Raw genomic sequence first — 24,937 nt, 5'->3', positions numbered from 1 at the left:
ATTTGAAATGTCTCATCTTGTAAAGCTGAAGAAAGAATCTAGGAAGGCAATGGAAGCCTAATAATGCCAACAGATCCTTAGGCACAACCAGTTATCTCAGACAAATAAATTGCTCATCTTGCCAGGTGAGTTGTGGATGGAGTATCTTGATGATAGCTGAGGTGAAAAGAATGAGGTCATGAAAATGGGATGTTCTGAATTTAAATGTTCACTGGTAGATCTATCCAGGAGTAACCTGACTTGTTGAGATTGTGAAAGTCTTAGGGTCAACTGAAGCATCCTTATCAGCCAGAGGATTCTTTCCACAGCAGAGCGCTGTGATCCTACAGTTATGAAACTGGACAGAAAAAAAGTTAGATCAGCATGCAGAATTAGCAGCAAGCTCGGGCATCTGTTCCTTTAAGAGCCAGATCAAAAGGTCGGAAGTACATCTGGGCATCCAGCAAGACTTTGGACCATCTCAACATTAGCCACGTGAATGGCCTGATGATGAATTCACCGTATCTTGCATTGCTCTGCTATCACTGTAGTTATTCACAAACACCCTGTCTTGGCCCTATCAGATAACACGGGCTATGTAACATTTCAAAACAACTGACCGCCCCCCGCCCCCCACGAGACCCATAGGCTGATTCCTTGGCACAAGCCGCTTGCAGGGAAGTCATTGATAATACTGTAATTCACAGTCTGAAAAAAATATTTAGGATTAGTTTTATTGCCATGTTTGGTTCACAAACGATGAGAGTCATTAGCAACTTGCTGCTCTGATAAACTAAAAATGGAGGCAGACTTTTTTGGCAACCGGCTGAGCACAAGCATCATCCCCTGGAGAGAGTGCTAGAACATCTTCTTCATTCACCACATCATTCCTCTTTAAACAGGTGATTAGGGATTTTTTTATATGAAAAACACAACTCAAGATGCATTAGATATGAGCATATTAAGAGGATCGAAGTGTAAGTGTGGTGTAGTGGTTAAGAGTGGTGGACTCTCATCTGGAGAACCAGGTTTGAGTCTCCATTCCTCCACATGAAGCCTGCTGGGTGACCTTTGGTCAGTCACAGTTCACTCAGAACTCTCTCAGCCTCACCTACTTCACAAGTAGGGTTGCCAACCACCAGGTACTAGCTGGAGTTCTCCTGCTATTACAACTGATCTCCAGTCAATAGAGATCAGTTCACCTGGAGAAAATGACCACGTTGGCAATTGGACTCTATGGCATTGAGGTCCCTCCCCTCCCCAAACCCCGCCCTCCTCAGGCTCCACCTCCAAAACCTCCCACCAGTGGCGAAGAGGGACCTGGCAACCCTACTCACAAGGGGCCTGTTGTGGGAGTGGAGGGAAGGTGATTGTAAGTCGCTTTGAGACTCCTTTCAGTACAGAAAAGTGGGGTATAAAAACCAACTCTTCTTCCTCTTCTTCTTCTAATGTGGCTTCTTGTGATCCTTGTTCAGCCACAAACTTGCTTACAGAAACCACTGCCTTTTAACCTCCCATACTTCCGGTTTAATTACAGAGAGATAATAAAATTGGCCTACCTTACAGAAGTCATTAAAAGAATTAAGAAAATGTACATGAAGCACTTTAGTCAGGAAGAGTACTATAAACACTAAACGTTATTGTATTATTGAAAGCTAGGGCAACATAGCCAAGTTACCTGTTTGTTCATTAAGACATACGTAAATCACTGTGTTATAGATAGCTGAGCTCTTGGCAAAGAAGGCTGGGATGGTCATGAAGACAGGGCTGACATCAGATCCTTGGGTGAGTAAAGATGCAGAAAGCAACACTAGGCATTTGGGATCCAGAAAATAAGGAAGGAAGTGACCATGATGGCAACCATGCAAGTAACTTCTTAGTCAGCTTTCTTGGTGGTGTCTGACTCCTGTAGCTTAGCCGCAGCCTGACTTTGACATACATGACAACAGTGAACTGTTAACCATTGGCACCGCTGAGAAGGGGCAGACAAAAATTCCAGGAGGCCCACAAACTGAAAGTTGATTTGTGTGTCTTAGAAGTAAACCCAAACTACACAGCTCAAATTTTCAGAATCCTAATACACTTCTGTGTTAATTCCCCATGCAATGGACTGAGATTGATAGAGCCAGGAGTGATGACCGTCACCTGAAAAGGTAAGCAGGGAGTGGAGGGGAGAGATCTTTTGTAGGATCATCTACCTCTCTGACAGAACAGACAAGGCGTTTGTAGCAGAAGATAATAGTCATTGGTTTCACAAAGTGTAACATGAGCATATAAATGTAAAAGGACTTACTGTGGGCTTGGTGCACCTCTGGGGTTGGTGTACAATAATCAACTCCACATGAACACTGCAGACCTTCTAGAATGTATCTACAGATAAAACAAAAAAAGTATTAGCAGACAGGAGATTGTCCTCCACACAGAACAATCCCGGTGCTACATTGCTATTCCAAACATTTACTAGCTATTCACGCCAAAGGCTTGATGCACACCTACGTTGACCATCCCAAGAGAGGAGAATGGCCAGGACAAGGCCATGATCAAAGTGAGGCCTATGAGGGTATGGGTCTCACTGAAACAGAAATTGTTCATGGGCTTGCAGACCACCACATACCTTTCTACTACCAGTTTTATCAAAGACCACAGAGCCATTTCACCAGTAAAAGAGCAAAAGGTGCATGTATCAACAAGAAAAGGATGGGTAACATGTGAAAAAAATGCTTGTTTAAAGAATTTAAAGGACACTTCTTTTTTCTTATTGTTTTCTATTTTAAAAAGTACAAGAATAAGTTAAAATTTAAAGCTTTAGGAATTGTTAAGAGTTTACACGTTCAGAACTGGGTTGGAAGGTACAATAATTACTGATAATAATTACTGAACTTCACAACATATTCCTTTAGTCTACAAAATTTTACTAAGCCGCAGCATAACCTTCACAAGTTCCCTCATGCTGACATTTAAACTACACATGCTGGCAGCAGATCCGATAGCTTAACAATAGATCTGCCTCAGTCATGTTGAAAAGGTGAAGGAGCGTGGGGATGAAGTAAGGTGAACAATCTCCATGATTGAAGTGACATAATGCAGCAAGATAGAAAACAAACAGGAGCAAGAAGGTCCTGAAGACTCTTTTACATGCTCCATTTTTTAAAAAAAAGGTACCCTGCCACCACCTCCCCCACCCCCCCACGAACACAGTTCAGGTGTAAATTGATGGCCATATACTTAAATACGTGTAAGATGAAGAGCTGGCTTTTATATGCCGACCATCTCTACCACTTAAGGAAGAATCAAACCAGCTTACAATCTCCTTCCCTTCCTCTCCCCACAACAGACACCTTGTGAGGTAGGTGGTGCTGAGAGAGTTCAGAGAGAACTGTGACTAGCCCAAGGTCACCCAGCTTGCTTCAGGGATAGGAGTGGGGAAACCAACCTGGTTCACTGGATTAGAGTCCGCCTCACATGTGGAGGAGTGGGGAATCAAACACGGTTCTCCAGATTAGAGTCCACTGCTCTTAGCCACCACACCCCAGTCACATCTACTTTGATTGTAACTGAAAAGTGGCATCAAGATGGTAAGCTGTGAGCAAAGGAAGCTTCTGCACTCATCCCCCGTGTACCCCTTCTGCTCATTACATTAAAACCCCCCACTTTGTACATAATTGGGAGAGATTTAGCACAGCTTTGTCACTGACACATGTAGCTTGAGCTTTATGTGCATTCCACATTTGTTTTGATGTTGTTTTTTAAAAGGATGTTCCAGTCTTCCGCCGTTGTGTTTACTCTAATCTTTCGGTCCTTGGAGAGCAGGTTGAATGCAGAACATCCTTCTCAGCAAGGGACACTTGAGAGGTATGTGCTTCAGTTATGTCATTCTCAAGCAAGAGTTGATTTTCACTGATGACTGCCTGTAACTAATCAGCAACCTGGGAATAGGCGCTTTTTAGAAGATTTGCTTCTTCGCAAAGCCCACAGCGTGGGTTGTATAGAAAGAACACTGCCTGAACTTTGGCCAGAGTGGAACCGTGAAGGGAATAAAACTTGGATTTCTGCCCTTCTTGGTCATGGATCAGGATGGCCTAAAGAGAATGAGCCCGTTTGATGGGGGTTCTTTTTTGTTTGTTCTTGTTCGTTTTGTTTCAAATGAGACCTTCTTTATCCTGAAGGCTTGCAGGCCAAGTTAAACTGGAACAGCACATAACCTAAATGATTGAAAGATGAGTGTTGAAAGTTACTGGAGTGCCGAAGGACCTTTCCTCTGCTTTTTTGTTAATGACAATTTAATTCCTGATTCCTGAAGTTTGCCATTTTACCTAAGCTGTAAAAAGTTTGCAAGAAACGTCTCGTAAAGTTCTCTGGAAGTGTTCACCCAAACCAAAGGAAGATCACAATTGTAAGCACGCCATAGTGAAACAGAAGTGCACAAAGCCAAATATTTTAAAAAATCTTTGCACTGCATTTATGATTAGCCTGATTCAACCATTTGCCAACATATCCAACAACTTGATTCCCAATCCCTTCTACAAACATCCTCAGGCAAGATTAACCATATAGTTAACCTACCTAAACTGCAAGTTATAAATAGAATCACCAGATGAAGTCAGAAGTTCTTCTGAAGAACTTCCTGGAAACCTGACATTGACAGGTCTAAAATATGCATATATGCTTGACAGTGAACTCATAGCATCAGGACATTTTTGGAGGAAAAAACCCTTACTGTCCATTGTGGAAAACTAGCCTTCAGTGTCGTTTCCTATTGTCCTGGCCCGTGAACGTACTAGCAACTTACCTTGCAATTTAAACGTGTCCAGTACTCAAGCGTCCAACACGAATTAGGCACGAGACACGGTTGTCCTCTTTCACCTTTATTGTTTATATTAATACTAGAAATTTTATTGAGAAAGATTAGAAATAATACAAAATTGATAGGATGTAAAATTGGGAGAAACCATTTTAAGGTTAAAGCATATGCAGATGATTTAGTCTGTTTTTTATCTAATCCTAACAATCAAATTGAAGAATGGAACAAAACAATAGAAGTTTATGGAAAATTAGCAGGTTTTAAAATAAATAAAAATAAAACAAAAATATTGGTAAAGAAAATGACATTGTTGCAGCAGCAAGAATGATCTTACCTCGCAATTTAAACGTGTCCAGTACTCAAGCGTCCAACACGAATTAAAAATTCTGTTCCCACCGTGACGCCTTCCTCCGCTGTATTAGATAAAATCCGTATGGTTTCCCCTTGCAGCAGCATTCACGCGCCAGCTCGAAGGAGCATTGTGATTGGCTGAGGTGGTAGCCTGCCGCGCATGCCCACTCGGTGCTTGAAACAAGGACGGCGATTGGTCCAGCGTGGGCAGTTAGGCGGGGGGGAGAGGATGGTGGGCTGGCAGCAGGAAGTGGATTGAAGACAGATTTTATGTTCGCACTTCAGGCTCTGGGTGAGGAAAATGTTTAATTTCTATTAATTCACCGCATAAGCGAATGCTCTTAACATGGAGAAATTGTGCTCTGGAGACATCTCCAGAATCCTTCGAAAGAGATGAAGTGCGAACATGCAAGGAAACCCCGTAGAAATCGGAGCTGCAAATGCGAAGTGCGGACATGGTCCTGAAAATGTAATAACCACTCATGGGTGTGTCGCAGTCCGTGCCGTTAAAGTAACCAAGCTTTTAAAATCGACCCCTTCCTGAAAAGGGATATTTTATCTTATTCAGCCTGTTACCCACTAAGCAGGGATCAACACTTTCCACCTCTTGCGAGATAGACTTTCTCTTGAAATGTTCCAGTAAAAATATGAAAAGAATATATGAATAAAATACTATTTATTTCACATAAAATATATGCATGTAAATGGTTACAGAAATAAAAACTATATTAGTTAGTTCAACAGGAACAAAATACTATCTTATGTATGCAAGCAATATTAGCAATATCAACAATCTCTATGACTCTATATAAGAGTTTCCCAAGTATATATTTCATTCAGGAAATACAGTTTACAGAAATCTTGTAAAATAATGGTTAGTGCATTGAATAAGTATTCTAATTCAAATTATTTAAATATAAGACATACTTTACCCAGTCATGTCATTGCAGAGTTTCTGTAAGGATTCTATAAGTTCACTTAGAGAATACCTGAAGGAAATCTAACTATTCTAAGTATTACTCTGGTATTTCAATGCCTTTAGTAGTTGTGAAGGTAGGAGAGATCTCTTTGGTTCCATAGTTTAATGTTAGAGCTGATACTATAGCTCTTCCAGCAGTCTGTTTGTGACTGAAGGCATGAGACCATAGAGTCTCTATATGTTTGGGGTTTATGGGTCTGAAGCCCATGTTCAAATTAGAAAAGGCTATGTGAAAGCCATCTTTGAGTATGCATTGCTGTAAGCATTGCTGTATAGCTAAGAGCCACCTTGATGGTTTGTCTATACTGTAATTAATCAGTATTTGAAGCTATGTGTAAAGCTTAACATTATGTGTAGAGTATAAACTCTATACTACAATCTCTCTGGCAGTGCCAATCTTAGGGAGTACTGAGTATAGTTCAGTTTAAGAGCTTAAGGCTCCATGGATCTCCATCCATGTATTCCAACTATATGTATTCCAATTGGAGTAATTCTATGTGTTAGCCATTGTTGGCTGTGATGCATGTTTATGTATGCATGTGTATGTCAGACAGTTCTGTGTGAGACCTCAGTCTTAGAACTGACTGCAGAGTATATTCAGTGCTTCCTCCTTGTGTAGAGAAACCCCTTGAATATGCTCTGGTAGTGGGCTTCTTAGAGAAGCTGCATTTACATCTTGTCTGTCAGAACTAGGAAGTCTATACATAAGATAGATCTTATGAGGACTTACATTTGGCCAATGGCTTCTATAAGTTCTCAGTGACACCATACTCAAGTATGATAAGATCCATACCCTTATAATCCTTAGATTAAGGGTCTTCATCACATAGTCAGGATGAAGCATTGTACAGACAGTTATCCCAGAAAATCAGTCTTCAGAAAGACAGACTGTGAGGCATTATATCTCTCTCTGTGAGAGTTCTCCAGACTTAGAGACAAGTATAAATGATTGTTCCCAATTCACGCAAGAATCAGGTTCCTAATTCACGCAAGAATTAGGCTGCCAAGGTTTTACATCTTTGGCAGATGGAGGAAGTCCATAGGTCAGTAGGTTTAGACCATCAGGAACCTCTCTAACCTGTAGTCAGAGAAAGGTCTCTATATCTTTTCAGAGCCTTTATCTTGGAGATGTGCTGGAATAGGTCCAGTCAACTTTGGTTCTAGAATCCCTTAGCTAAAGCATTCTATAAATAAACAGTAACTTAGCCAGTAGTTAATCAATAGGCCTTATAAGCAGTACTATACACTTGACTGCCATCTGCAGTAATTAGTAGACCTTGTCTATCATTCCTTGTCAAGCAGTATGTTTTACTTAATCAGATGAGCACACCTGCAGCTGTGACCTTTAGCTGTGACAGCTGTATTAAATGACTATAGCAGCAGAATCTTGGGTTGGATTCTACAGCATAGCAAGTAAGCCTTGAGCTTATACAGTCAAAGGTGTTCCAGTCTATGAAGTGACATAACTTCTTTTTAACACATTTCTGTCCTTATGAAGCCTAATGGGACATGTTTTCATATCAAAAACCTGTTCACATATGGTTGCCTGCGACAGGTGTATACATGATGGTTGTGAAATCTGTTAAGACCAGGAAGAGACTGGCTATGGTCAAAGTTAAGGGCATGTAGTTTAGTAGTGTTCCAAATTTCTTGTGTTGGATGGTGACACAAGAGAGCTAAGTGGTTGATAGGGAACCCCAAGAGAATCAGGGGAAAAAAGTAGGCAGATGTTCTGCTAAGCAGTATTGTGGATACTTGAACTCTGTACAAAGTCAAGACCAATCTTGTTGGACACAGGGACATAGAAATGATTGCCTTCCATTCCATTCATTATGGCAACTCTGTGGGGATTTTGTTTCCCACAAGTCTATCTATCTCTATTTGAGACTTTTGTTGTTCTGTATTAATTGTGCATTTCTAAGCTCCCGCTGCCACGTTTATAAAATATTACCCTACGTAAACCTATATTGTTGGTTTCAGCATATTTTAGATTTAGGTCTACATCAATCATAATAATCCAGGCTGAGATCCTTGTTGGAATGACATTCAAGTGGCAACCATTTCTATACTCAAGAGTTGCTGCCAGAATATTAGCATACGGTTAGGGGATGTAGAAAGTAGGTACAAAATAAAACAACATACAGGAAGTAGCCAGTTCTGTTCATGCTGCTCCCTACTATTTCACGCCTGACAGAATAGAAACATCATATGCTGCTGCTAAGAAGCATTCATGTTTAGGATCATGACAGGCAATCCATCAGAGGCAATTCCAAGACCAAGAGGCTACCCCAACAATTTGTATGTGCACACTTGCTTATGGTGTCTGAAATTCAGACTGGGTCTTATCACTAAGCACTTTCCAGATCTGTCTCCTTGGTTATAACATCTGTACTAAATATTTAAACAGGGTTGGAGCCATTTTGAAACTACTGTGGGACTTTTTTGTTCCAAATGGTCAAGGCACAGTAGTGGTATGTTCTTTGCCCTCTCCCCAGATACATGTGTGCATATGTGGAAGAAGCTCAAGACAACATCAGAAGGAATGGGAGGTCTTGTGTGTGCATTTGACAGTCCCGTTCAGCTGAGCTGCAGGTTACCAAAAGGAGGAAACAGAACTCTGTTTATCCTTCCTGGACCCCTTCATGTGTGTTTGGTGTCCTTAGTGTTTCATAAGTAATGAAGTACCAACTCTTTCTCCAGAGATGTGATTATGTGAGATGTGCGAACCAGTGTGGTATAGTGGTTAAAAGCGGTGGATTTTAATCTGGAGAACTGTGTTTGATTCCCCCTTCCTCCACATGAAGCCTGCTGGGTGACCTTGGGCTAGTCACAGTTCTTTCCAAACTCTCTCAGACTCACCTACCTCACAAGGTGTCTGTTGTGGGGAGAGGAAGGGAAGGCGATTTTTAAGCTGGTTTGAGACTCCTTGAAGGCAAAGAACATCAGGGTATAAAAACCAGTTCTTCTTCTTCTATCTTGCTCCTGGGATTAAAATGCTTATGCCAGGGGTTCCCAATGTGGTGCCTGCTGACACCTTTTCTGGTGTTTGCCAAGTGTTTTTAGGAAGTGGGTGGGGCCTAGGGTTGCCATTCACCAGGTACTAGTTGGAGATCTCCTGGGATTACCACTGATCTCCAGCCGATAAGATCAGTTCTCTTGGAGAAAAAATGGCCACTTTGGAAGGTGGATTCTATGGTATTATACCCATTGAAGTCCCTCCCCTCCTCGAACTCCACCCTCCTCAGGCTCTGCCCCCCAAATTTCCCAACCCAGGTTGGGGCCAGGTAGGGTTGCCAACCTTCAGGTAGTAGCTGCAGATCTCCTGCTATTACAAGTGATCTCCAGCCAATAGAGATCAGTACACTTGGAGAAAATGGCCGCTTTGGCAATTGGACTCTACGGTATTGAAGTCCCTCCCCAAACCCTGCCCTCCTCAGGCTCTGCCCCAAAAATCTCCAGGTATTTCCCAACCTGCAGCTGGCAACCCTAGGGCCAGGTATGGCTTTTGCCCAGCAAGGCTTCTGACTGACTATTGGAGATTTTATTGGCTGTTCAGATTTTTTAAAACGTTGCTTGGGTTGCAGCTGCCACCACAGTACAAGGATCTGCACGGTGTTACTGAAGTGAAGCTGTGACCATCATTCTGTGGCCGGGCTCTGCATCCTGTGGCAGAATTCCAAATGGCCCACAGACTGAAAAAGGTTGGGGACCCCTGGCTTACGCTGTAGCATGGAGGACTTCGTTCTGTTCCTATTATCAGTTGTAAGGAACCATTGAGGTCAGTAAATTATGCTGAAATGGCAAATCTAGTGCAGAGATAAAATGCACTGAGTTAATTTGGTTTGATGTATTATGGCCAAAAGAAACAGAATGGTTATAAGAACTGTTTCCGATCAATCATCCCCCCTACCCAATTAAAATGTTTGTTTTACATTTATAAATATTCACACAATTTTTATAACACAAAATGGACTTCAAGGAGTTCCATATGTAGTTCCATACACGATTGCTTTTAGCACACATAACAAGTTATGTACACAGACTTTAGGAGGGGTTTACTTTGTTTGCACAGTATTTGTCATGGAATAAACCATCACCTGAAAAATCTCCTCTCCCCTCCTCAAGGAACATAAAGGAAATATAAGACCATGAAATTATAATGTGAAAGTTATGTTTTTGTCAATCCACTCATAGCTCCATGTCAGGAATTTTGCAGGGGAGGAGGGGAGGAAGAGGAGTCTGGATTATGTGAGACTGAAAGAAGGAAGCATTAGGTTGGTAGTAGCCATGCCCTGCCAACCCCCTTTCCCCTCTCCACACAAGCCTAAGGATTCGTTTAAATAAAGTGCTGCTGGCAGTTACTTGAACCACTGTTAAGAGCTGCTTGTTCACATTGTGTAATTACATCGGGAATAACCCACTGTATCAGTATTTTGAATGATGGATTTTCTAGTTTCTATTGTATAATTAAGATAGTGCCTCAAGAGTAGTAAAACTGCATATAAATAGTTCGTGTTTGCGTACTGATATTCCTTCCCTTGTGGGTTTTCTTAGCACAACCTCCAGGTGGTGGCTGGAGATCTCCTGCTATTACAACTGATCTCCAGCCAATAGAGATCAGTTCTCCAAGAGAAAATGGCCGCTTTGGCCATTGGACTCTATGGCATTGAAATCCCTTCCCTCCCCAAACCCTGCCCTCCTCAGGCTCCGCCCCAAAAACCTCCCACCAGTGGCAAAGAGGGACCTGGCGACCCTATCTATGGGGAGTAGAAGAAAAAATCGTGACAAAATGAAAAATAAAAAGATGTGGTGTAGGACAGCCTTCTGACATTGTATGTTCAGCCTACACAAGTAAGGGGAAGGTGTCAGTGGTTATTTTCGTAACCATCTGTAAGTTGCCACGTCTATATTAACTGGGGTCTCTCTTTTTTCTTGAGTGGAACCTCTGACAGTTCTGCATAATCATGAAGATAAATAAAGACAGCTTTGATGTCAGGTTGCAATTCTGCTGCCAAAGCATCCGTCAAGGTCACAACCACCCTTGGGTGTGTGACGGCACTTCCTAGACGTTGCAGTGATTTACTCTGAAGCACCGAAACTTGATGAACACTATTTCAAATGAAAAGCAGCTAAATACAGCTCTTAAATGAGCGCACAAAAAGGGCTCAAGCAAGGATTCTAAGCGTTTCTCTCGCTATTAGAACATTCTCTTGAGCTCTGCAGAGCAATATCACTAACTGTAGCTTTTTACAGCCTTCTAAATCCGCCATTCACAATTCCCCCTTCTCTGTGTGTATATCACTGAATTGAAAATTCATAGTCCACAGTAGCTTATGCTGCAATAAATATTAGCCTTTAAATGATTCCAGAATTCCCTTTTGCAGATTTTCAGTTGCTTGTGTATTTTACAGTTGCTTGTGTATTTTATTCATGCTGCATTTAGCACTTGAGCTATCAGATCGTGTTCTACACTCTTGTTGACCTTAATTCTCTTCTTGCTAGTTTGATGAACCCTCCAGTATACATCCACCGGCTGTTTATGTGTTTACCCACTACCTTCTCCGTCCAATTCATGCAAGCAATGATATGGGCTGTTGACTGAGGAAGCACTCGTGCCACATTAAAATCGCCAGAGCTGTTCCATGTGGCAGCTTCTTGCACACTCTTGGGAATTATTTAAATTTTTTGGCTCTACCACCGAATTGCAGGAAACTGGATTGACACAGTGTCTAAATCAGGCAGACGCCTTTTCTCAGGAGCCGAAAACCTTCATTCCTGTCATGCATCTGGCTGCACGAGTTCCAGTCTTCCCTGACCGTCCAGTTGCAGGCAGAGATGGAGCAGGACTGACACAGAATGAGGTCTTGTCTGCTGATCGTGGTTGGCTCATCGGTCCCTCTTTAAAGCTGCCTGCCCTTTTGTCTTCTTGCTGCAGCCCAGGATTATTACAGACTGCTTCACTCATGACACCAGTGCATCCTAGATGGACACTGTCTCGTCCTCTGATCCAGTTAGGGGCATTATGGGCCATATGTGCATCCTTAGCAGGAAGAGAAATACACAATGGGGTTGCACACTTGGCTCCTTTCCCAATCCCGCTGCTGCAAGCAAAGCTCGGCTCCAAAGATCAGCAATAGAGCCAGGCAGCTGAAGAACATTCTGTGTGAAATAGTCCTAACGTGGTTACTCCGCTGGGGCCTGTTGCTCCATCTCTGCAATACTTTGAACCAGGAAGAACTTTTAAACTGTAGAGGACATGATGGATTTTGAAAAGCAATAATATATCAAAGCAGGAATGCAGACTGTGAAAAACATTATTCAAGCTATCTAGATGCAGTGTCATTGGGTATCGCCTATTCTTTCCAGGATTACAGGAGCATGCCTATTATATTGGGTGCTGTAGAACACAGGCAGGATGGTGCTGCTGCAGTCGTCGTTTGGGAACTTCCTAGAGCAGTGGTCGGCAAACTCATTAGTCACCAGAGCCAAATATCAACAGTACAACGATTGAGATTTCTTTTGAGAGCCAATAGTTAAAAAAAGGCCTTCAAACTGAGAGAATGGGGCTTGCTGATCGCATGGACATTTCGGCAAATAGCTCCAGGCCTGAATGCCCCGTCTGCACGAGGGGGGGGGGACGGAGGCGACGGCTGGGGCCTCCGGCCGTTACGCTGCCCCATGAGCCCCTCCCTCTGCCACGGACCGGGCGCAGCAGGGCGCATGAGTCAGTGGCACCTGGGGAAGCGCCCTGAGTCCCCGAGCACGCTGAGGGCGCTTCCTGCAGGGCAAACGCACCCAACGGCTTCATGGGAGGGAGGGGCGGGGGGCTGCGGCCGGGACAGTGTGCGCGCGCAAGGGAAGCCCCGCCGCCCGCCTCCGCCACGCGGAGCTGCAGACCTGGTGCAGCTCGGGATGAGGACGAGTCGATGGGTGAGCGCCGCGGCCTTCCGCCGGCCCCGCACTCCGCTGGAATGCCGGGGAGCGGGCAAGAGGGCTCCGGAGCCTCCCACCACGTGCAGCCCGGGCACAGGTGGGTCCGGGCGGTGGGAGGAGCCCAGGCACAGCGAGAGGCGCCCAGCCGGGCGGAGAGGCGAGAAGCTGCCCTGCGCCAGGGCAGGAGCGGAGTGGCTCGGGAGCCCGCACTCAAGAGCTGCACTCAAGGGGCCAAAGAGCCACATGCGGCTCGCAAGCCACGGTTTGCCGACCACTGTCCTAGAGGCACCTGGTTGGCCATGGTGTGAACAGACTGCTGGACTTGATGGGTGTTTGTCAGATCCAGCAGGGCTTGTCTTATGTTCTTAACTACATACTACTGAAAATCTGCATAGCATTCAATGCCCTTTACATACATTATCTTGCCATAATTCTTACAACAGCCCTGTACAGCATGAGATCATTGATCTCAGCTTTGTAGATGCAGGGTCTGGAAAAAAGAAGAGGTTAGCCTAAAGCCTCCTAGTGAGTTCATTTAGAGATAAGACTCGAACTAGAGATTTCCTGATTCAAAACAGGTCTGTTTCTTAGCCCCTATGCTACTTTACTCCAACGCTTATTTTACTGCCAAGAACGTCACGTTGTCAAAAGTAATTTACTAGAGCTATTTTTTAAAATATCTTCTGGAACCAGCCAACCTACAGGGAATGAGTTGTCGTCTCGTTCGCAACTTGCAGCGTAGCTAGTTGCTGATTTTTTAACTGCAATGTTTGGCACCAGTGCATCGAAGACTTAAAACAGCCAGGCCTGCCACAGCCATATGTGCTTATAGGGCTGCCATTTTTCAACTGCACATTTGAATTCCTCTGTGTTTTCTTACCCTTGGAATTTATCCTGAAGCAGAACTTTTCTATTTCTCCATAGGATCTGCCTCAGACGTGTAGGTTCTTTGGTAACTGATAACTCTTCTGTAAACAAGATTAGGTATGCCACACACACACACACACACACACACACACACACACACACACAAATACAATCTACATTTTGAAGTACGAACTACCATTTCAGCTGCTATTGGAAACTGCCATAACCAGGTGTGGGAAAGAGCACTGGAGCTTCCGCAGCACAAAGCCCTCTGCTCTGTGCAACTTTGTTCTGTGTTGGCATGCTGGGCTCCATTAGGACACAAGTTCCATAACCTGTGACTACTATGTGAAAAAAAATTACCATTAGCAGCATCTTAGCTGCATGCATAACAAAATGCATCTTTGCCGGAAGTATGGAAGAGGTATAACTGTTCGGTGTGCAGTCCCTGTCCATCATTTTGAAGAAGATGTGTTAAAAACCTGTTTTCAGACTTCTCTACTGACTCAAGCATCTTGGATGATGTGTAGCAAATTGCAGTTTTCTAGCTAGCAAGGGAGGGGCACATCTATTTTGAGGTACATGTCATGCACCCCCTGCCCATGAGGCAGGGATATCCAAATTCTACATTATTTTTATTTTATTCACTTATACCCCACCTTTCTCCCCAATGGGGACCCGAAGCATCATTCTCCTCTCCTCCATTTAATCCTCACAACCACGTTAAGCGGAGAGTGTGTGACTGGCCCAAGATCACCCAGCAAGTTTCCATGGCACAAGTGGGAATTCTGACCTGGGTCTTCCAGATACTAGTCCAACGCTCTTAACCACCACAGCACACTGACCCTCAATTAATGATTAAAGACATTTAAATTTCTTTAATCATCAGAATATCTTCAGCAACGTGAGTACCAAAATTCAAGTGAGTAAATTAGGTGGCGGTATTTAAGCTTCATCCTCTGTGGGGTACATTGTTAATTCTTCTGTTTCAGATTCTTCTAGTAAGCATGGTATAGTATGCGTCTGGAAGTATGCTAACAATTTCAATATCCTCATGGAGCCTTTCTGTATTAAATTCTATGGAACTGACATTACACTGACAGTCTTTGGAACTAAATTTCAGGAGACATTTCTCAAGAAATAAGACCTTTAGGAAGTGTCCTTTATTAATTTTGTTTAAATAACGACAGCCTGTTTTCACACAACTGCAGTTTCAACAGAGGTCTAGGACATGTATTCAAAACTCAAAAGCAAAACAAATTAAAGGGAAAAAAGAAATCGATGCAATTTCTTAGAAATATTGCAAAGAGGGGTGAGGACTCCGAATAAATGCTAGCAGGTGCAACACCAGCAAATTATCTCCAGGCAGAGTCTCACCCAAAAAGGTTATTGTTCAATCTGTGACAAATTGACAGGCTGTCATGAAAATGTCAAGAGCATAGCAGGTTTCCCCCCCCCCCAATATAGCTCCATATACAACATCTTTTCTATGCAACTTCATAGACACACAAATCATACAGCAGTCATACAAATTCTGCAATTTCACATCTTATACATACATATATATAATTTATGTACATATTTTCCTTGGGAGTAACACAAAAATGTGGCTTTTGACAGTTTATTCCCCTGAATTACTGATTCAGTACGCAAAAGGTAGGAAAATAAGACTCTCGCTCTCCTATAACGGAATGGAACAGACAGTTAAGAAAGCCCGACAATCCTCACAAACACACTTCCCAGCATGACAGCAGCAGGCTTGCCCCCTGGCTGAGGGGCTGGTCTTGCTCACTGGCAGGATTCATCTATCTTCCTCCGACAATACGGACAACAGTTATGCTGCAGCACCACCACCTCGTAATCTTCGGAATGAAACATCTGTAAAATGAGGGACGCAAATGAAGAGGTATGCCTCGACAGAAGTCACAGCATAATGGGGGAAAGTGTGTGGACAGGATTAAGCCTAAACTATCTGTGACACCTGAGCCCTGCCATTAGGGGCCCATTCGGTGCACGTCCTACTGCCAACAGTGGCCCTTCTGCTGTTGATGTAGGACAAACACATCAGACTCTACACACCTGCTATTGGAATGGCAGTCATCCACAATTCTAGGGAAAACACCGCAATCTCCCAGAACACTAACCCAGAGTGAATAAAATGGGACGTTTCTTAGTAGACATCTTTCAGATTGCTTCCATCACAACAAAGAGGCTTCAAAAGGGAGACACCAGTGTGAACTGCTGGCCTAGAGGTCGCTAGCATGTATACTTTTGTTGGAACCAAGAAACACGAAGTATCATTCTTATTACAGAAAGCAACTGGCTCTCTTCTGGTTTTAAATTTGCATGGAAAGAAAGTTTGGTGATAAAAGCCTGCTGTTCTGAACTGGTTGTTCTGTTCCTCCATTGTATACATTTGGACTCCACATAGAAGTGCCACAGAAAGAATGCTAGCCTGTTACATTCCAGGCTCTCAGTGTCTACAAATTTTCTCCTGTGTACTCCTATGTGCATCATAAATTATACACATACAAACCTGCCAGCTGAGGTTACTGTTCATACACCTGATAAAATGGGCTTCAGTCCATGAAAACTTATGTCACAATAAATGCTATTCTTTAAAAGGTATCACAGGACTCTTGGCTGCTTCTGATACAAGCAACTAACCCAGCTATTTCACTGGAACCTATAATGTGTAATTTGAAGGACTGTTTGGATGTCACAAAGATGTCAGTTTTCAGTTCATTCAAACCACAACTGGCATTCTCCAAGAATGAACTGCTGAATTTGGGACAATTTCAGTAGGGATTCTTGCACATTTTGCCACACACACCCTTGAAAGATTCAGGGCTGAGCAAGCTCTGCATTAATGGGAACAGCGCATAAACAAGATCACTGAATGAAGACGAGTTAAACATTAAGGACAGTCAAATGTATCCTCAGTTTAACAATTCCAGGAAGGGCATTTTCCCCAGCTGGGGAGATTTAGGGGCGGGGCTGGTGGTATGAGGGAGGATAGGAGGGCCAGCATCCAGATGGCCAGGTAGGAGGTCGGCTGGCTGGTTCTGAAGAGGAAAGAACCAGGAAGCCTGGGAGAGCTGAGACACCCGGTTGGGGATCTGGCCCTGTCCTGAAGCCAGAGGAAGGGTGACCGACGCCACAGTGGAAGGCAAGGGGGCCGAGCAAGCTCAGGGGGTGCACCACACTTATTTTCTAATCACTGGTGGCAGCTTCATTTAGGTCTTGAAAATACTCCAAAGCAACCACGCCTTAATGCTTTGATTGAGACTTAGCTCTCAGGTGCAACAGAATTTTACTTTTTTAGCACCAATTTTTATACTCCCAAGGGTGTTGCTTAAAATTAGACAGAATCGTTTAAAAAATCCCATTTGCTTTCGAGGATTCAGAGCCTCCCTCTCTCCCAAAGCAAACATTGCTCATACCTGAAAGCAGGAAGGGCACATGGTAATGGAGGCCTCAGGTAACAAGGACCGGAAGTACTGCCACCGTAGAGGCTTTGGCCAGCGTTTAACCAGCACGTCTCTCCTGCTCATTGACCTGAGTACGGCATGGTTCACCACCACAGGCGCAAATTCTGAGCCCCCTTGCTGCAGGAAGAAAGCGAGTGAGAAAAAAAAATGGTTTGAACTTGGCAAACCGCTGGGAAAACAAAATCTTTTCAAAGAATATGTACGAGTTATCTTTTAAAAAATTAATCTTTCATATAGCAAGGGAGAGTTTGCACTGAGCTATCAGTTTACTTTCTGGTCTATATTTAGCCCTGGAAATATTCCTAGTCTTGAAGAGCTTGCACGTGTCCTGCTGCAATGCAGTGTTGGAAAGCATTCCATCTCTTATTGAAGATGGAGAATTAGTTAGGTTCTCCCTTCCCCCTTATCCCAGAATGCTTTGACACTAGAAAAACCAATGCGGTTTGGGGTTCTTCCATAGGAAGCAACTAGTTTTGTGTCACTGAAATCCGAAATCCAGGGCAGGGGCAGATCGTGATATTAAAACAACCCATGAGTAAGCCAAGCCAAGCAGCACCTCCAGTACTGGTAACCACACAGGGGCTACTTGGTTTAGACCAGGCCAACATCAACACAGAGAATGAGATGATGGCAAGCCTGTGCCAACTACCATTGTCGCTAGTGGCAGGGCAATGACTCACTGAGAACTTTTCTGGTAAGTTAAAGGACCAATATACCCATAATTAAGCAGTCCAAGTAAGGAGCCCCATGGCGCAGAGAGGTAAGCTGCAGTACTGCAGTCAAAAGCCGGCTCAAGGTTGACTCAGCTTTCCATCCTTCCGAGGTCGGTAAAATGAGTACCCAGCTTGGTGGGGGTAAAGGGAAGATGACTGGGGAAGGCAATGGCAAACCACCCGATAAACATAGTCTGCCTAGTAAACGTCAGGATATGACATTACCCCGGGGCTTGCACAGGGGACTACCTTTACCTTTAAGCAGTCCAAGTACTAACTGTCCTTTTATTTTTATGGGATAGGAGCATATACCAACAAACAAGGGTAATTACTGTCATTTTAGTGGTAAGAGAAGGGGCGTGCAAGATGCTCAAGTTGAAATCCTTGCTTAACTTATCAGTCTGGCATTCATTCTCTCTGACGGGCCAACTGGGAAGCGAAAAGGGCCCCGGAAAGGGTCCTGCCCCCATGGAGGAGGGAGGAGCAAAATGTGGCTCTCTTGCTGCTGCTGCCGCCAGTGAACCAGCTGCCCCAGCCCCTGGCAGTGCAGCCCATCCACCCAGGGCAACGGCAGCAGGCTTCCCTGCAGCGGCACTTGCTAGGGCCGCCAGCTCAACACAGCAGTGGCTACGAGGGCTACCCCTCACTTGGGGGTGAGTCCTGGCAGGGAGTCCTGGCAGAGGGGAGGCAGCCCCCACCCCCCAGGATATCAGTCCCCCAGGATTTTCCCTTAATGGCCAATCCGCCCCTGCTTTCTGACTAACCTATTTCACAGGGTTGTTAAGGAGAAAAAAAATTGATCAAAACTGTGCTGTGTTTTGTATTGGCACTATACAAGTTCCCCCTTAGCTTAGCCCGGAACTGAGCCAGCAATTATCACAAGCTATGCAAATTCATGCTTTGAACCAAGTAATTACCCATGTGAGCAACAGTGCTACTTTTCAAAAAGGAAAGCACTACAGTCCTCAATTTAAGAACTACGTGCTCAGAAGCTGAAAAACAGGCTTGTTTTTGCTAACCCCGTGGATATGCTCATCGCCCCCCTGCCGGATAAACCAGAGAGACATTGCCTCCATGATGGACTATTTGTTTGAAGCAACCTAGCCATACAGCTTAGATTTAAAAGAAGACTGAACTCAAAACCAGGTTGCCGTTTTTATTCATATGTTATGCCTTACTCCACAGAACGAACACACCTTTAGTCCTCCTGGCTTCCTATGTAACAGCCCTGACTGCCTTCCACCTCTAAATGGCTTCGATCCAATGGAGCATTTGCGCAGGCAAAAAGATTTCCACCTGAAGAGTACAACTCCCCTCAACCCGCACCCCAGTTGCAGCTCAAAATACTGTTCCTGGAGGGGCCTCCCTTCCTTAGGAACAGCACTGGGGGGTATTTGACAGTGTGGTGGGAGGCGAGAAAGTTGCACTCTGCTAGCAGAAATTCTCCTGCCTGCAGAAATACTCCCTTGCACCCGAGTCTACGTCCGTCTGATCTTCTGCTTCCAAGCTACCCAACTTCCTTGGAGAACCTGCACAGCAATTTAAGTTCCACTTCAGAGACAGTTTCTTCCTGATCTACTTGACCCTCAGATGACATCTCAATCCAACTCGTCTCTCTAACAGGAACAAAAATTAGCTAAAGGCTGCTCAGATGCCCCTATGCAGCCCTTCACTGATGTTCACATTCAACACTGCTTTGCATTTAAGTGGAAGAAGTGTTCTTAAATAAATATTAAGGAGTATTTTTTTTAAAAAAACATACTGATTAAAAAGAAAACAACCACATCAAAAGTTAACAATTCTCCTTTTAGTAAAGCTTAGGGAGTGTTCTTGGAATCTGACCAAGGTAAGTTATTTCCAGTTGCTCGGGTAATGCACCACCTCTCAGTCAACTACTGAATAGCACATCTTTAACCAGTCTTACGCTACACTGATTGTCTCAAGAAACATGATGGCTAGAAAAGTCATTGCAAGACTTGGAGGTGAATATTAAATATTTATTGATAGGATGGAATATTTGCTGGTAGCAGCTCCCTAATTTGTCTTCTCTTTACCACATTTGCAGCACATAGGAAAGAGGCTGGGAAAAGGATCATAGGAAGGATAAGAAACAATGTCTAACCTCAAAACTCAGTTTTGCTGTAAATGGATCATCTTCTTCAACCTCATCTGATTCATAAACAAGCCTCATTGTCTGGACATCTAGGCATGTTTGTCAGGGAGGAAACATGTGCCATTACAATTGTTATACAACTACATGAGTGAAAAACTAAAATAATAGAACCGGTCTGATATTACAGTAAGAGTAATCACTCTTTCCCGCTCTTCCTAAGTTGAACTGTAAAATCCTCTAGGGCTCACACATGGTAATTGCAATTCTGAGCACATATGAAACAGTTTAAAACGGTTCATACAGTGCAAAAGGATTGCCTCAACTTGCCAGCAGAGTACAGAAATTAGATCCATATCCAGAAATTAATGATCAGAAGATAATTTAATACTGCCATTTTCATCCTCTCTCCCAACATCCATTAATGCTGCTACTTTCGTTCCTTCCACTCCCAAGTTTTCTCCTGTACACGGCATCCAGTCTTTAAAACAGATTTCAGCCCCTCTGGCTTCATGCCTTTATATTGCAGCCAGGAGTATGAAACTACAATAGTGACGGGAGCCCTTGGACTGCAAAAATGACAGCAACTGGCAATGCAATTAATAATGATGGATTTCAAAGAGATACCAATCTGGTCTTCCTTGGCGGAAGGATGGAAGTTGTAAAAGTGAAAAAAAAAATCCAGTTTCTTGAAAATAAAGCAAACACTTATTTTTAACTTTTTAAATATGTTTATCCAAAAAGAAAGCATCAAAATATATTAGGATGATGTGCTGCTACTATCTCGTTGTCACAGTAACCAGTTTTCCTGGGTAACGGCCAGAAATGGAAGGATACCGTCGCTTGTTTTCTCTTGCCATTTGTCGTCGCCCTTGTTTAGTCTTGGTACCTCCAGATCAATCAGAGCAATGGCTTCTTCGTCAGTGATCCCTTCCTCCAAAAAGAACTCAACCAGATGCAAGACTTCTGAAAGGATGCAGGTAAAAACAAACAGGAGATAACAGTTGCATGTCCAAATGCATGCAATGCAGGTTCAATACATACAGCTGAACTCCTAACAATGATACGTAACATGTTGCCCAGTTCCTAACAAATCTAAAGCCCTCCTCCCTACCCCACCTCCTCATCCACGCATTGATATTCTCCAACTGTGCCTGCCTAGCTGGTCCTGCGCATCGAACAGGTAGCAAGAAAGCTACCTTGGAGGTCCTGACTTTTAGTCTCCTGCCTAGCAACCTAAATTTGGATTCCAAGACCTCAAATGGGATTCCAAAACTTCAATACACCCATAAGAAACAATGGGTTGGATCATATCCACTAATGGTGGAGCTTTCTTCCAGTGCAAGACGTGTGTTCCACCACAGCCAAAGGAAAGAGCCACTTTTTAAAAAGACATAGACATAGGATTCATCCCAAAAAACGAAGCATCCCCCCTCAACAAAATAAACCGTACTGATCCCAGTACTAATCCTTGTGGGACTCCACTGCTTGATTCCCTTCATTGCAAGGACTGTCCATTTATTCCTATTCCCTGCTCCCTGTTTAACAATTTATTAACCCATAAGAGGACCTGTCCTTTTATCCCATGACTGCGAAGCTTACTCAGGAATCTTTGTCAAAAGCCTTTTGGAAGTCCAAGCATGTAATGTCCGCCAGGTCACCCTTATCACCACGCTTCTTAACCTCCTCAAAGAACCCCCAACAGTTGGTGAGGCAAAACTTCCCTTTGCAGAAGCTACGCTGTTTTTTCATCCCCAATTATTTAGCAGCATCGTTAAGATGCATTAATTTGTTTCTCCAAGAGCTATTACCAGGATGGCTAGAACAGCCGGATTTGTGGCACACCAGACTACTAACAAACCAGCTTAATAGGAATTTCAGACCCTCCAGTAGACACATTTTATCCATGTGAGCTGTAATACTGCAACACACCGTAAGAGGATGCTGAGAAGACAAAAGGTTGCCTGCAATTAATGCAGACATTCCCCAGGTTGTTCAGTAAAGGGTTGTTGGTAGAACAGCGATAACACAAAGGCACAAGTTCCTATGAAGAAACACACAGAGAAGCAATGTCACTGAAAATCAATCCATACAATGTGAGCAACATGGACAGGACCCAACTTTCCAAGGCCTCCTTCCCCCTGCAGATCTTTCTGCACTCCCCAAGTCACTCCCTCTCAAAGGCAACCAATGTAGCACAAGCAACTGAAATCAGGAGACATCCAAAAACTGGTGCTTTATTTGATTGAGGAAGGCCACTATTAAGAGAACATTCTCAGCCAAAATTACCAGTCAAGTAATAAATAAATAAAATACTTGTTTCAGACTTTGCATGCATATGACCTCTGGAGAACAGCAGTGGACGCGTATCACCATTGTACCTGGATTCTGAACCTCCTTGAAGCAGGTAGCAGCTGTCACGTGAACACATGAAGCTGCCTTATACTGAATCGGACCCTTGGTTCATCAAAGTCAGTATTGTCTACTGAGACTGGCAGCGGCTCTCCAGGGTCTCAGGTAGAGGACTTTCACATCATCTACTTGCCTGGTCCCTTTAACTGGAGATGCCGGGGATTGAACCTGGGACCTTTGGCTGCATGCCAAGCAGATGCTCTACCAATGAGCCACAGCCTCTCCCTCCCTGTCCACTCACTATTGGCAGTTGAAATCCAAAGCTTAAAGGACGCCTAGTTGATATAACTGTAAGGAGAACTCTTTATTTTCTCACGTTCTTTTATACGGAAAAAATTTACTTCCTCATAAGAACTTAGGCCCTTTTAACGTCCACAAATATTCTCCCATTAGCGCGACAGCTTGAGCCATTACATGTTCTATTTTCAATTGCTGCAGCATTGGATGAGCACTGTGAAGCATGACTCGTTGCCAGAAAGATGTGAACAAAGGTTACTGAAACAGGTTTTTTGGCTCAGAGGCTTGATGAAACATAGGACTTTTGATTCATTCCCTTAAATGTTCTTTTAAATTGCACAATTACTTCAGGCAGCTAGAAGGATCTCCAGGGCCTTACTGTGTTTATATTATTTCAGGTGGCCAGACGGAGTGCATTTCCCCCCGCCCCGTTCATTGGAGGTTAAGTGTTTGCACAATACCATTTATTTTGATTTGTACACCCCTTTAGATAACAACAGCAGAGAGCACCAGTGAAACTCAGGAAGAGGAAGGCAACTCGGAAGAGGAAGGCAACTTCTGAAAATGTAATTTACAGAAAAGAAGCAGGTCACAAGCACTGCGGAAAGGGGAGTCCACAATCCTGCCACGGTTGGACATGCTTTGAATACATCTAGGTTGGATTACCACTACATGATCTAATGTCTGCTGCCTTTGAAGATGGTTCAGAAGCTTCAGAACACAATGGCACAGCATGATGACTCGCTGGTGTACACATACTATGCAGGAATGTAAAGATCTAATCTGCCCGCCAACTGACTCCCAGGCACAATGACAAGTTCTGGCTCTCACCTATGAAGTCATAAGCTGTGTGGGAGGCAAATGCATAAAAGAGCACCTTCTCCCACATTCAGATTTGCTGCTGAGGCCCTGCTGCTTTTGCCTCCATCTTCTGAAGGAAGGTGGTTAAACGTCAAGGACAGAGCCTCATCTACTGTGGCACCCATTCATACCCCATGCTGAATCACCTGACATCCTAGCCTTTGAGCTCTGAGTCCCAGACAAAAAACATTTCTCTTTTTCCCAGGCTGTTTTCTTTCTTTGCCCCTTTTAATTTTGTTGATTATACAGCTGATCCTTCCTCCCCAGCGCCTGTTTGATGGATTCTCTTGTCCCACTTAGATGGTTGTTTACATTGTCCCCTCCGATGTTATCGTACTCTGCTCCTTTGACTTGCTTTTGATCTATGATGGGGTTTAAAATTGTTTTAAAGGGCCTTTTCAGCAGCTGGGTTTGATGGTTTACATGTGAGCTCTTATGTTGTTATTTATTTTTCTTACTTTAAAAAAAATGGTTTTGCATGGAATTCACCTCGAGAGAATTCTGCTGGGAACGGCAGAATATAAATGTTTTACTTTACCTGAACAAACAAATGGGGCAGGCCCAAATAAAGAGGAAGACTTCTGATTCTGGAGAGCCCCTGGGAGAGCAGATGCATTAGCACACCCTCCCAGGAGTACACAGCGCTTACAAAGGGAAGGTGAAGCAGCCTGTCAGAACACTGGTAACAGACAGCAGCATGAAGCAATTAACGGGTGAAGCGGTGTCTTGAAAGACGGACATCTGAAAATGCAAGGCACTCATTTTCATTTGAATCGGGAGACGGATATGGGACAGAATGTATTTCTGCAGAAAGGCAGCCTTTTGTTCCTCATGGTGCCTTGCCTGTGTCAACAAGGGTGTCTTTGCGTCAAGCCGGCTCTGAAGAGACGAGAACGGTACGGGCAGGAACTTACCTCGCTGTCATGGAAAGGCTTGGATCGGATCGTCAGGCTTCCCAACTCAATCGATTTCTGAAAGCGTGCCGGGATCTGCAGCCCCTGCAACTTGTCATAGGCGTGACGAGCCAATTTATAGGCGCCCAGAGCTTTGCTCTGCTTTGCCAGGGCAAATAATGTATTGCTGTAATCAAATTAAGGATCAAAACGTGGGTTTTTTTTCTCCCCCTGCCTGCCATATGTACATCGTTGCTTTCTATCAGAGGAGCTGTGTGCTGCAGCACAACTAAAGCCAGGGCCTGGAAGA

The 24,937-nt window shown here is 43.8% G+C and overlaps 2 protein-coding genes across 2 annotated transcripts in view; both read right to left on the bottom strand.

The window, feature by feature from the left end:
• Positions 1 to 220: 220 nt before the first annotated feature.
• On the bottom strand, positions 221 to 7,941 carry RHO (rhodopsin). The gene is given in 12 exon segments (XM_056846850.1): positions 221 to 353; positions 1,678 to 1,763; positions 1,765 to 1,791; positions 1,793 to 1,903; positions 2,178 to 2,349; positions 2,476 to 2,505; positions 2,507 to 2,657; positions 3,576 to 3,604; positions 7,647 to 7,777; positions 7,779 to 7,843; positions 7,846 to 7,882; positions 7,885 to 7,941. Coding segments are annotated over 12 exon segments (1,029 nt in total).
• A 7,706-nt stretch (positions 7,942 to 15,647) lies between these two features.
• IFT122 (intraflagellar transport 122) overlaps positions 15,648 to 24,937 on the bottom strand; it is an 84,826-nt gene continuing 75,536 nt past the window's right edge. The window contains exons 24-29 of the mRNA XM_056855839.1: positions 24,649 to 24,814; positions 22,157 to 22,268; positions 21,062 to 21,190; positions 20,237 to 20,316; positions 17,354 to 17,518; positions 15,648 to 15,788 (exon numbers count right to left, since the gene is read on the bottom strand). Of these exons, the coding sequence (XP_056711817.1) occupies positions 15,699 to 15,788; positions 17,354 to 17,518; positions 20,237 to 20,316; positions 21,062 to 21,190; positions 22,157 to 22,268; positions 24,649 to 24,814 (742 nt within the window). The 3' untranslated portion in view covers positions 15,648 to 15,698. The remainder of the gene's footprint in view (positions 15,789 to 17,353; positions 17,519 to 20,236; positions 20,317 to 21,061; positions 21,191 to 22,156; positions 22,269 to 24,648; positions 24,815 to 24,937) is intronic.

The sequence above is a fragment of the Euleptes europaea genome, chromosome 1 (assembly GCF_029931775.1).
Source record: "Euleptes europaea isolate rEulEur1 chromosome 1, rEulEur1.hap1, whole genome shotgun sequence".
NCBI classification, from domain to species: Eukaryota; Metazoa; Chordata; class Lepidosauria; order Squamata; family Sphaerodactylidae; genus Euleptes; species Euleptes europaea.
This window is presented reverse-complemented; position numbering and strand designations above follow the sequence as displayed.